General features: G+C 46.8%; 1 protein-coding gene across 1 annotated transcript; it reads right to left on the reverse strand.

Moving 5' to 3' along the window:
* Positions 1 to 3403: 3403 nt before the first annotated feature.
* Positions 3404 to 4504, reverse strand: LOC104547983 (C3a anaphylatoxin chemotactic receptor-like). The gene has a single exon (XM_010193882.1). The coding sequence runs from the start codon at positions 4502 to 4504 to the stop codon at positions 3404 to 3406; it is 1101 nt and encodes a 366-aa protein (XP_010192184.1).
* Between the last annotated feature and the right edge of the window lie 9019 nt (positions 4505 to 13523).

Below are 13523 nucleotides of genomic sequence, written 5' to 3' on the forward strand. Positions count from 1 at the left end.
CCCTTCAAGGTGGCCAGTGAATGTCGTATTGGCTACTGGGGGGAGAGAGACTAGTGGACCCTGGGAGCCTGTAGTTATGTTGTTTCGTAAATGTTGTAAAGGTCAGGGGGCTAAAGGGACACTGGAGGGGTGATCTTAGCTCTGTGAACTTTCTCGCACCAGCGGGAAGAGCAAGAAAGGAAGTGGAGTTCCCAGGTACCAGGAGAGGGGAATCCCTGAGGTAGGGAGAGCTGAGCTGAGCCGGGAGGGTAGACCTGAGTTTGGAGAAAGGAGAATGTAGCAGAGATGGTGTTTCAGCAGAGGAGTTGGGTTTCAGAATGCAGTGCCATCTGTGAGGACTGAGAGAGATTTTGAGGGAATCCTGACTTATTTTCTACGCTGCCTTTTGCAGTCTCCAGGTGAAGCCTATGTACCCGTTGGGTAAAAGAAGCAGTCAGGGGTGTCACATGTGATTCAGCAAATTCTATTCCCCAGAGCTTTTAATTTCACCCCCCACCCCTTCAAGCCCTTCTTCAAAATATGTAGTGAGGCTCTTACTTGCATATGCAAATCTGGAAGTTTTCTCCCGTCTGTATTTGTTCAGTTGTTACTTGGCTCTCTGCCCCTCACGTTTCTGTGGAGACCGTCCTTGCCTGTGGTTTGGGAGTGCCAGCAACGGGAGTCTTGTTGCGTAGATGCAGATTCTCCGTCAGTGGTTCCCACTTTGCGAATGGTGGGAAGAGGAAGCTGCTGCTCAGAGTGGAGGTGAATTAGGGGACTTCTGGGCGAGGGGCTGGACCCTCTGGTCAAGTACCTGGGAGAGGCCCTCACAAGTGGTTGTTGTAAGAGGTGCATTAGAAGAGAGAGGACAAAGCGGGGCAGATTTTTAAACTGAACAGCCAAAGAGTGTAGTGTAAAGGTGAGGAGAACCCCGTGCAGTTCAGCTGGGGACATGATGGACTCTAGTGTAAATCCTGAAGGATGAGTTTTGGCAGCACTTGCAAATCAGGAAGGTGGAAAAGGTGCAGGAGCAGGAGTGAGTGTTGAGATGCCTCCTCCCCAAAGCTGTGTCCTGTGTTCCCTTATTTTTTTTCTGGTATGGCTCTGTTCTGTCAACCCTCTTGTTTCCTCTTAATATTTTGTAAAGCCTCCCCCAGGCCCTTATTCCCTGCTTACCAGTGAAGGGAACCAAGATGGAAACACCACGGCCACTTGGCAGACCTGGGGCAGGGGAGCAATGACCTCTACTCTGACTGCAAGAAGGTGGGGAACTAGCATTGCTTTTTAAATTTGCTGTAGGGATAAACCAATTGGATCTTTGTCAGGGAAGTGGACAGAGTCTCATTGTATTTTGCGGGGGGGGGAGGCGGGAGGGGGGAGACACAACATTTTTGTTGTTGTTTTTTTTGGGTTGTTTTTTTTTTCTTTTTTTAAGTGTGTGTTTGGGGAGGAGTTCATCATTGAGTGTTTCCAAGAGAAATTAGGAATCCCAGACAACTTCAGCGTGGAGTCAGCCGTTCTCTCTGCTGCCTCTGGATGGGAATGATACAGCTTGGAAGCAATGAGTGATGGGTTTCTGTGGAAATTGGCACCAGAGACAGCCACGAGAGGCAGCCTCTTGGAGGTGCTGGTGCTTTGCAGAGGGTGTCACCGAGAGCGGGCCCTGTGGAAGCCCGAAAACAACCACCAGAAAAAAACCAAACCACGATGGCTCCTTCTGCGTATCCAAGTGCTCCTCATTTGCATATCTGCCTCATTTGCATATTAAGTTGCGCCTCGTTTGCATATGTAAATACATGCCGGTCAGTGTGCAAATCAGCCTCGTTCCTCTGCCCCTGAAATAAATGTGCGTTGTTAGTGCGTGGGAAGGCAGCGGGTGGGTGGCGTGGAGCTCTGCAGGGAGAGGGCTCTTGCAGGTCCCCCCCGGCGTGGTGTGCCCCCCGTGCTTTGTGTCAGTGGTCAGGGAGAGAGGGGCGTGGTCTCACGAGTTTATTTTTGTGCATGCTTTCTTAATAAAAAGAAAAAGTGAATGTTTATGGTTTAACTCTCTTGGTGCCAGTATTGGTTTTTGTTGGTTGGTTTTTTTCAGCGGTGCCCATCAGGCAGGCTCGATTCCCACCTGCTTGCCTTAGGAACAGAACTAGGGTGTGGACATTGTTAAAATGTGTACTTTACCACTGAGACTTTTTAGGATGTCAGGAGAAAGTGGGAAGTTACTGGGGCACTGAGTGTGCAAACCCATGCTTGCCAGAAAGGCAAAGTGAAAACTCTACCCATGCTCAGTGGCCGTTTGTCATACCCTTTGTTGACTTCATTCCTTTCAGGAAGGACTAACACAAAAACCAGATTTTAAACCCCTTTAAAGTACCTCATAAATGTACTTCTCCTTTTCAGGAGCAGGAAACAGTTGTGCTTGGGAAATGCCCCCAAAGTGTCTGACTGGACAAAATTTTTATCTTCCTCTACCAGTAAGACACGAGAAGCACTTCTCTTAGAGAGAGCAGGACGTGGCTGTGCTGCAACAGGCTCAGTCTCTCTCTTCTTGGGGTCAGACTGGAGGTCATCACTTCTCAATTCCGAGATTTTACCAAATAGTCCAGCAGTCACCTCATCTGGTTCATTGATGACTGCAGCTGCTCAAATTCTGCTCGTGTGCCATCTGAACATGCAGTAGGCCCATTTGGATAATCTTGGGCTACTTCCTAAAAAGAAGATTTGGGACTCCGGTGGTGGAAAGCGCGTTGGGGAGCAAGTGAGTGCACGCTAATGAACACAGTGACAGCATGGGCATTGGACCAGTTCCTACTGTACAGTCATGTATTTGCTGGGACAAAGAAGTATATTGGGCATCTACCAGGGCATGAAAGTCAGTTCGATGCAGCTGACTGGGGCAAGTGCTGTTTTAATTCTCTGCTGTAAGAAAAGGTTGCACCACCCTCTGGGGAAATCTTCAGGGGAAAAACCCTCAGACCCCAAGAACAGTCAAAGGGGAGGAAAGATGGGATGACATATTCCAAGGAGAGACATCAAAGTTAGTTTTATCTGCGGTTTACTAGAGACAGGAGATGTAGAACATAGACATGTGCAAATAACTAATGACATTCTCATCTAGCGATTCAGAGGTTAAACTACATGATCCCACCACAGATCATTCTGCAAGCCTGCTTGCTTCTTTAAAGAATGTGTCTCTTGCTTCACCAGAGTCTTCCCTCAGATTATTACTCTTGGCAATTCCAACTTCTCACCTCTCTAGAGTAGGATATAAAGGCAGTTAGCTGTTCTGATCTGAACCATTTCAGTGCCTCATCCCATGTATGGATCTGCAGATTAATCAAATGTGTTGGAGCAAAAAAAGCTGTTGAAAGTGGTGGATGTGCAGTGCCATAGCTCGCTCTTTTTACACCGGTGATTCGAAAGTTCTGGGTTACACTGTGCTGCTTGTGTCCTTCTCTGTTGAAGTCTTGCTTTTGTCCAGGGTGTGAGGGACTGAATGCGTTGGTCCCTCAGTAAAGGCCCCTTCCAAGATTCCTTGCAGCGATTGCCGTGCCTTTGCCCTGAAGTCACGTCCCACAAAAACATAGAGCAGGGGGTTGATGCAGCTGTTGGCGTATGCAAGGGCTGTAGAGAGGTGATCCCAGAGGAACAAGGACTCCCTCGCTCCTGTTCCAAGAGTAGGTACAAGGGACAGAAGCCCAACTACATGGTACGGGGCCCAGCAGATGAAGAACGCAGCTACCACCAGCGCAATTGTTCGCAGCATCCTGTTGCGTGGGTTCTGAAACTGATTTGTGCACATTCTGAAGGCAATAAGGGCGTAGCAAACTGCCATGATGCCAAAGGGGAGTACGAAGCCAAAGATGGCCCTGGTGATGTTTATTACCAGGAAGGCAAGGGATACAGAATAACCATCTTCATAGTAGTACTGCCATGAGTCATTACCATAGTAGGCCTCCGATGCATTTGCAGAATCATACATAAAATCTATCGCCTCATCATCGCCAAGGCTGTACCCGCACTCAGTTTTGCCATCCTCAGTGCTAGTGTCACGGTAGCGGAAGATGGGACAGCAGAAAATGAAGGCCAGGATCCAAATGCAACTCTGTATCAGGGTTACGAATTTCACCGTTCGATGGTTTTGGCACCAGACAGGTTTCATCACGAGGAGGCACCGGTCGATGCTGATGGCCATCAGTAGGAAGACGCTGGCGAACATGGTGAAGGTTATGACTGATGGGATGACTTTGCAGAGGAACCAACCGTACGGCCAGTGTTCATGGAGGAGGAGGTGGACAATGGAAAACGGCAAAGACAAGCAGCACATGAAGTCAGCCACGGCAAGGTTTAGGAACCAGGTGATATTCACAGACTTTTTCATTTTCAGACCAGCCACCCAGATCACCACTCCATTGCCTGGCACGCCTATGATGAAAACGACAATGAAGATAGCAATGGAGATGATGGATTCTGATGCGTAATACGCAGCAGCCTGTTCATGCGAACTGCTGTTAGCCAGGAGCTGAGGCATTCTGCAGCTAGAAAACAGAAACCAAGTTAGTCAGCAATTTGCACCCTCCTCCCCACATCCTTCTCTTTAGCTGTCCCGAAGCATCTCGGAGACAGGTGACAGTACAGAGCTGCCAGGGTACAAAAGCATCATCTATACAAGTTTGTGCTAAAGGCTTAATCTGACCATTATAGACCTTCATCCTTCTCGTGGTGGCTAAGCTACTTGAGCCCCACCATTCAAACAGGGGGGTTGTATACATTTAAGTTCTCCTATCTCTCTCATCTCCTTTGATTCCAATCTGTTTTTTCAGTCTCCACTCTGTGTTCACATTTCCACGCTGTCACCAAGTGACTTTCCTGACCGACTTCCGCTTTGTATACACATCTCTTCTTCAAAAAGTTAAGTCAGCATTTTAGTTCCTTTTCCCTTTAAAGTGAGCGATTTCTCCTGGCATAACCAGTGAAATTTGTTTCGGTTAAGAAATCAATGCTTGTCTTAATGCAATAACCCTGCCTCTCTTCCTGGACACTATAAATAGAGAGGACAGGATAACAACTCTGTTTCTAAGGGGTATTTTTGGGGAAGTCACAGTAAGCACTTCCTTTTCCCTGCTTTTGCTCTGAAGTCTCTGCTGGTTTCTTGAAAAGCTAGTCTTGATGATGAGAAATGTAAGAAATGAATGGTATAAGAAGAACAGACAGATGTTTAGCTGTAGAAAACAAACAAACGAAAAATACAGAGCAATAGCAGTAATGTTCTTCAGCCATTTTAGGTATAAGGAAAGGTGTCTTATAGCGAGAAAATCAAGCTGAGCCACAGAGTACTTAAGTGGCATTTTAAAACTATGCACTACTATAGTAGTGGAAAAACTTTTAACTGCTCAATTATTCTTGCACTTAGTAAATTTATAAAGGAAAGAAAAGGAAATCTAGCAAAGTGAAGATAGAATTGAGTAAAAGAGCCTGATCTTCATCCTTTAGGCATTAACAGAATTGCTTATAAAATCCCTGTTAACTAAACCCCTACTGAATCAACGAAGACAGTTGTGCTGCTGAAAGGTCCATTACCAGAATGCAAGGAAACAGCATAGGTAAGAGCTGAATACAGCCTGCAGAAGCAACTGAGAAGCCATGAATGAGAGAACCCCGACCGATTCCATTTTAACCTCTAATGCCAGTACTTAAATGCTGGTCAGGGTCTGTTGTGTGCAGGACTAAGTATTATTTAAAAAAAAATAATCCAAATTATCAACCTTTTTTTGCATAACATACAGTCTAAGTGTGGAGCAATGCGTAAGTGTTAGAATCACTTCACCACAAAGAAACTGAGATAAAGTTGTAACAAACATTGTAATTTACCACTTTTTTGGTAATAACTGCTGAGAGGCTTTGACCTGCAAGAAAAGCTCTGAAAGAAGTCACTGGAAGGCGGCTGGGGGCTCAACTGAAAAGTCTAACAAGTTTGTTCCATTTCCTGTGGTCTTCCTGATAACCTGCAGAAGCGACATTGCAGGGGCAACTGGAGAACAGGGCTGCAAGAGCTGAACCTTGCTGCCCTCTCAGTGTGGCTACAGAAGATGGTAAGAAGGGCACAGGCAATCAAGGGATGCTGTGAAGGCAGTAACACAAATCCTGCTCCAGAGCAATCCGAGGGATGAATCAATAAGAAGACACTGCCCACGCTGTGTTGTCAAGAGTGCTAAAAGGGCTGCTATGTGGTCAGGAAAATGGAAGGGGGAACTGGAGGGGAGAGAGAGGTTTTTCAGGAGTGAAGAATAAGGAATTGCAAGTTGAAGAGGAAAGCAGAATTCTGCAGCTTATTATACCTACCTGAGTGCAGCTGATATTTCAGTGTGTGAGGGAGCAAGTGCCATCAGTCCTGCCTCTGAAAAAAGTGACTGAGAAAAGAAACTCACATTACATTTTAGGAACTGTTTTTTTCCTCTATGGGCATGTGTGTGCTAAGCCTGTTCTTCCACCCTGGCGGAAATGCTTAGCATGACTCATACAAGAGGGTTTAGATATGATCTGCTGATAAAAAAAACCAAACAGTCAAACCAAAAGAAGCTGCCTCAACACTGTCAAAATAAAATAGTGCCCCAAGTCAAAGAATAATAAAAAGCAAGGGAATGAGAGGCACAGCCAGACACTTTACCAAATGTTTTGCCTATTGGCATAACGCTCACCTTTGCTTGACGTAATTCATAATTCCCAACTCTGCCATGCCACCATCTGGTGTCTGATCTGTTGTCCTGTACCATGTCCATGTTTTATCAGATCAGCACGCTCACCTAGCTCATCACATTTCTGGGATTTTATCGACCCATAGCAGCTTCTGTCCCAGCTTGAGACAGCTCAGTTCACCAAATACAGAACATTGCGCTCAGAAAACCACAACTGTTATTGTCAAAGAGATTTTAATCTGATTTTTGACCTTTCCGGTTATTCAAAGGGTGGGTTGGGGAGGGGTCTGTTTGGTTTTTGGGGTGTTTTTTGTTTTTTTTTTAAGAAGGAACTTGACTGATAAAAAGAAGTGGTTAACTGAAATGCTGATAGCACAACACGTGGCAAGACTGGGGCAAGGCATTTGAAATGTGTAACAGCAAGGTTCCACTTCACCCCTCCCAGTTTGGAAAATCAAGACTGTTAGCAGAAATGACAAAGTCCAGACATAGAAGAATCAGCCTTGGTATTTTGGTTTTGGTCTGGAAAATGAACCAGGATGGAGCAGAGTTCTGCTCCTGAGCCTGTCTCTGTGCAACACACGAATCCTGCCCCCAACACAAGACCCATGAAACCAGGAACAGGAAGGCAGGCCAAGTTTGAGCTGTACCCCAAAAGAGGGATGATCTCTCTGTAAGCAGCCTGCCAGGGAAACTCCTCCAGCTGCATCTTACTGACAGCTCCAGCTGTCATCTTTCCTGGGGGCTCCTCAGACCCAGCAGAAAGTGTTGGTAGGAGGGTACTCCTACAGGCCCCTATGGCCAAGGGCCACGCAGCCTTTTTGCCACCACACGACCCTCCAGCTCTAGTCACATCTCCTTTGCCAGAAGGTTCTTCACCAGCTGGCCAGCTCTGATCCTCTCAGCTAAAACCTCTCCCCTGCCGCCAACCTAAATATTTCACCTTTACTCCAGCCAGCTCACCCTGGGCAGTGATGAGATGATGTGGTACCTCTCTGCACAGGTTTCCAGACCAGTGAGCCTTTTAAGCAGTCTGGCTAGTGAAGAATATTGCACCTCTGCAGAGAGGGCCTAATGATGTTAAATGGTTACTCAGATCAGACCAGACCTTTGACTTGCAACTTTGATGGTAATCCCAAATCATCACACTGCATTCTTTTCTTCTCTCCTGGATCTCTCCTTTCCCCTCATGATAAACAGGCTGAAGTAGCTTAGAAAGGCTCTGATTCACAGAATCACAGAATACTGAAGTTGGAAGACTGTCTGGAGACTGCCTAGCCCAACCCCACTGCTCAAAGCAGGGTTAGCTAGAGAAGGTTGCCCAGGACTGCGTCCAGTCAGGTTTGAGCATCTCCACAGGAGACTCCTCAAACTCTCTGGGCAACTTGCTCCAGTGCTCAACCACCCTCACAGTAAAAAACCATTTTATTGTGTTCAGGTGGAACTTCCTGTGTTTCAGTGTGTGCCCATTGCCTCTTGTCCTGCCACCAGGCACTACTGAGAAAAGCCTGGCTCCATCTCCATCAAACACTCCCACCAGATAGATGATAAGATCCCCCTGAGCCTTCTCTTCTCCAGGCTGAACAGTCCCAGCTCTCTCAGCCTCTCCTTGCATGATAGGTGTACCAGTCCTTTAATTACCTTAGTGTCTCTCCACAAGCTTCACTCCACTATGTCCATGTTTCTCTAGCACTGGGGAGCCCAGAACTGCACCCAGCACTCTAGATGTGGCCTCACCAGTGCCGAGTAGAGGGGAAGGATCCCCTCCCTCGACCTGCTGTCAACATTCCTCCTAATGCAGTCCTCACAGCTATTGGCAGTCTCTGCTGCTTGGGTACATTGCTGCCTTATGTTCAGCTTTTTTGTCTACCATGACCACATCATCATTGTGTGCAAGGCTGCTTTCAGGCTGGTCAGACCACAGCTATGGGGTTGCTCCTCCCCAGGTGCAGGACTCTGCACTTCTTGTTGAACTTTATGCAGTTCCTGTCTGCCCAATCCTCCAGCATGCCCAAGTTCCTCTGAATGGTGGCAGAGACATCTGGTGCATCAGCCACCTGCAAACTTGCTGGGGGTGCATGTTGCTTTATCAAACAGGACATTAATGAAGAGTTAAACGGCACAGGAACCAGTGCCAACCACAGCCAGACACCAGCAGTGACTGATCTCCAGCTGGACTTGGCTCTTCTGATCACTGCCCTCTGAGCCCAGCAGCTCAGCCACTACTCAGTCCACCTCACTGTCTACTTATATAGCCCATACCCCATCAACTTGTCTCTGAGGATGTTCATGCTAAAGTTTATCTTGATATATATAGACTCAACTGGTCACCACAACAAGCTGGCTAAAACCTTATTGCAAGTTACTACTTACATTGCCATTTTAGGCTTGTTATTGCAAAACTGCACCAGTCTATCAGCTGCGAAACAGTTACACCCATACACAATTCTAAAAATGATCAGGATATTTACAAAATCCTCCTTCCTGCAAGAGTGTATAGGTTGTCTCCAAAACACTTTGGCAAGAACCGAGAATTCCACTTGTATTTGGTATTTCTGCTACTTCTTCTGGAGTTATACAAAGCTTTGCAACCCCTCTCAGATCTCCAGTTCGTTTCTGTGCAGGTGGAGTGACAAGACACCGAGCAGGGAACAAAGCTTGGCAAAACTGGGACGTACATCGATCACACATAATTAAAACATAGCTCGTCATAACAACAGGTTCTCGGTACTGGGAACAGTGTTTGGGTCAGATGTTTTGCCAAGGCATTTTCAGTGGAGGAAGCAGGATGTGAAATAGCGTTTGGACTGTTTTGTAAAACTGCTTATCTTGTCATTAACCTTTAAGCTATCTAATGAGCCCTTTTATGAGACTGCTTTCCGCTGCACCTTCTGTGCAGGGCAGGAAAATTGCAAATGCTGGGTCCATCCATTAAGTGAATTCCTAAACAATGCCGTATTTTTTTTTTCTTAAATAAGCAAAGCAAAAAAACAAAACAAAACCCCAAATGATTCTTCTGCATGGTTTATTATCAGGCTACCTAGGGATTGGCATGAACCGTGCATTTTACCCTACTTGTTTTTATTTGCCCTCCCCATATGACTGAAGATTGTGGAGTTCCATCCAAGATTTCTGCTATTGCTTGGTTTTCATTCATTGAAAATTTCTGTGTGGGAAGAATATGGATCCTCCACGGCTTTCATAGTCTGATTTTAAATATATCCTCCTTCCAGATTTCAACATCACTGCTTAATCCTTTAAAAAAAAATTAAAATTAAAAAAAACCTTTAGCTATTATTGGCAGTGCTTTGTATCTTCTTCGTCCAGAGAGGCTTGTTTGAAAAAAAGACAGAAGAATGTTATGTTCTCTGCTAGTTAAGCCCCAATGGAGTGGCAGGGGAGACGTATTCCTGGTGTCCTGGTGCTGCTTCTGCATCTTCCCTCACGTGCCTTCCAAAAGCTGGCCCTTTGCCACGCTCTCATCTTAGGCGCTCTCCTCCTAGCAGACTGGTAGGAGGATTGCGGCAAGCTGAATGACAGCACAATACAGAGGCAGGCAAAATTCAGCACTGATAAATTGTGAATTAATGAAAAGCAGCCACAACGCTACATACAGAGTGATGTACTCTAGGTGAGTTGTTACCATTCAGAGAAAAAATAACCTAGCAGCCACTGCAGGAAGTTGTGTGAAAAACCACAACACACAATGCTGTTCAAAAGGTAAATATAAGGGGAAGGATTCAGTTGCTTCTTGAATAATGAATGCTGTGGTGGCCCTTGATCTTAAAAACAATCACAGAATCAGAAATTACACAGCAAATTACGACAAGATAGCCAGGGCTCAGAACGGCTTCTTTTGGTGGACAAGCTAAATGGATGAGAATGCTTCACCTTGGGAAGGAGACATCTAAGTGGCAGTATGAGACACACATGGAGAAGGTGACGCATGAATTCTTACAAAACAAGAACTGTATCAAATGAAATGATCAGATGAAGGTCTGTAAACAAAAAATTACACTCTCTTATACTGCACAATTAGATTCATGGCTCCAGGGATGACAGGGGTAACCAAAACTATAAACAAGTTCAAAGAAAGCAAACAGATGAGTCCATAGAAGGAAAGTCTATAAAATATGGCTAAAAAAGGCACACCGAGCCTCTGGCCCACAATGCCCTGCACTACAGATTGCTAGGCTACTATACCAGGAGAGTGTAATTCCTAGTAATTCCTGTTTTATAGGCTTTCTTTAAGCAGCTCTCTTCTTCTCTGAGGTTTGCCCCTCATTGACCTCCTTGCCTTAACTCTAGCAGCCTGGCAAGCGATGCAGCCCTGGCACATTTCAAGCAGGGAGGCAGAGCCTTCCTTCACACTGTGGCACGTATTTGCATTAAGTATCGGTGCTGCATATCCTGTTCTTGTGCAGGCTGCATGAAAGGGTTGAAATCTCTCTTCCTGGGCAGTTATCTGTCTGCCCCAGTATGCAGCCTGGCAGGGCACTCCCACAGCAAAGCATGGGCCTCTGCTCCCTGGGGCATCAACATTTGCCACAAAGCAGAAGGTGTCAGCCCCTCCCTCCTGCTGCATAGATGCAGAACAAGCTGGCCGAGGGGAACGGAAAAAGGAAGCTGCGAGTTCGGGTCATTCTGTATCTGTTCAGGTACTTGGCTCACACCAGTCATGCATCTTTCCTGTGTATCTCCTTGTACAGCTGTCAACATCATTTCTAGGGACAGCTAGGCCAGTTACGCTTAGATATGCTAGTTAAATTACAAGTATCCTACTTTGTTAGGCTTCGTGACCCAAGACTATTCCTGTCCTTGGCTTCAAAATAGCTTCACTTACCAGGATCTATGGCATCAGCAGCACAGAGTCCCTTTCTTTCTTTCAAAGTTTTACTGCACTGGGCACTGTCAGAGATACAGTGCTGGGCTAGTTGGACATCTGACCTGACAGAAGGACAGCTTGTTTGGCTGCTAGGATTGAGGTTTATTACCATCCTGTCATGGTTTAACACCAGCCAGCAACTAAGCCCCACACAGCCGCTTGCTACTCCTCTGTATTGGGATAGGGGAAGAGAACTGGAAAAGTAAAAGTAAGGAAACTTGTGAGGTGAGACAAAGACAGTTTAATAGGTAGAGCAAAAGCCACATGCATAAGCAAAGCAAAACAAGAAATTCATTCACTGCCTCTCAGCACACAGGTGTTCAGCCATCGCCAGGAAAGCAGGGCTCCATCACGGGCAATGACTACCAGGGCAGACAAACACCATCACTCTGAATGTCCCCAACTTCATCCCCCAGCTTTATATGCTGAGCATGATGTCATATGGTATGGGATATCCCCTTGGCCAGCTGTCCCAGCTGTGTCCCCTCACAACTTCTTGTGCACCCCCAGTCTACTCACTGGTGGGGTGGTGTGAGAAGCAGAAAAGGCCTTGACACTGTGTAAGCCCTGCTCAGCAATAATGAAAACATCCCTGTGTTGTCAACACTGTTTTCAGCACAAATCCAAAACATAGCCTCACACTAGCTACTATGAAGAAAATTAACTCTGTCTTAGCCAAAACCAGTACCTCCACTCACCTCTGGAAACAGCAAGAAAAAATTCTCCAGATACCGTTTCAGTTCTCAGAGCATTAACTAATTCTTCAAAGTTAGTGCTGTTTCATTCCCCTCAGCAATAAACTCTGTTCACTCAGCCTTCTATGGATAGCTTAAATGACTTCCTAGCAAAATTATCTCATGCTAATAAATATATATGGCTATCTAACTTTTTCTTTTGCCTTTTCTTCCAGTTTTCAGCATACATACTGTACTTTCAGAGTCTCAGTTACAGGTTACTGCATTACAGTACACACTACCACCAATCTTTGCTGAGAAGTCACTGACTATTAAAAAAATAGCAGTTTCAGTGCTTCTAGTCTTTCTCTTATCATATTTGATAAATAAACGACTATCTGTACGCTTATTTTGGCCACATTTCTGGGAAGCCACACTCCTGAACTTAACCTTTACATAACAGGCGTTTTTACTACTTTCAGCTGCAAAACTTGTCACGCTTTGTGCTGCACTTCCCCTTTGGTTTGCTGTTTTACCACAGGCCGTATGAAAACACATTTCCACTTAAAACCCAAGGCTGCAGGAAAGAAACCCACGCTTGTGAAAAGCACACAGGCCCACTCCCAAGGAATCCACAAGCCCCACCAGATCTTTGTGCGGTGGCACAAAACTCAGCCTCGTGTTTTGGTAAGGCCCAGCCTCACCAGTTCTGAGTGTGACATGTGCACCGTTTGCTTGGTGCCACTGCAGTCTGGGCTAGTTGGGTTGCAAAAGGCTGGCACACTAGTTCAGGGCCTCCCCAGACTCAGCGTCCCTCACCCCTCCTACCCGACACCGTGCCCTAGCGGGGCTGCTAGCACCTCAGGCCCACCCCACCACCCAGGGCAGGGTCGCAGCCTCCCCAGACGTGCGTTAACCCGCCCTGACGTGCCCGCTCCCGGCATGGCTGCGCCCGGGCCCAAGATGGCTCCTGGCACCCCTTCATCAGCCCAAACCAAACATGTCTGCCGCAGACCCTGTAGGGGAATTGCCAGAGTCCAAGATGGCGCTAGCCCCCGCTGCTGTGTCAGAACCAGCTCCAAGATGTCCACCTCCCCGCCCCCGCGCTTTGTTGCCAGGATCCAAGATGCCGTCCTCCACGCCTTTGACGTGGCTCGCTTGCTTCCCGCCTGGTCGCCGCAGCGCCTCTAGGCGGCGTCTGCCCTCATCAAAGATGGCGGTCGGAAGCGCCCCGGGTTATTAGGCTCCCACTCCTCGCTGGGTTGATTTGGGTTCGGGGCTGAGATGGCGGCGGCT

This window comes from Mesitornis unicolor, unplaced genomic scaffold (assembly GCF_000695765.1).
Source record: "Mesitornis unicolor isolate BGI_N332 unplaced genomic scaffold, ASM69576v1 scaffold14321, whole genome shotgun sequence".
In the NCBI taxonomy this organism is placed as follows: domain Eukaryota; kingdom Metazoa; phylum Chordata; class Aves; order Mesitornithiformes; family Mesitornithidae; genus Mesitornis; species Mesitornis unicolor.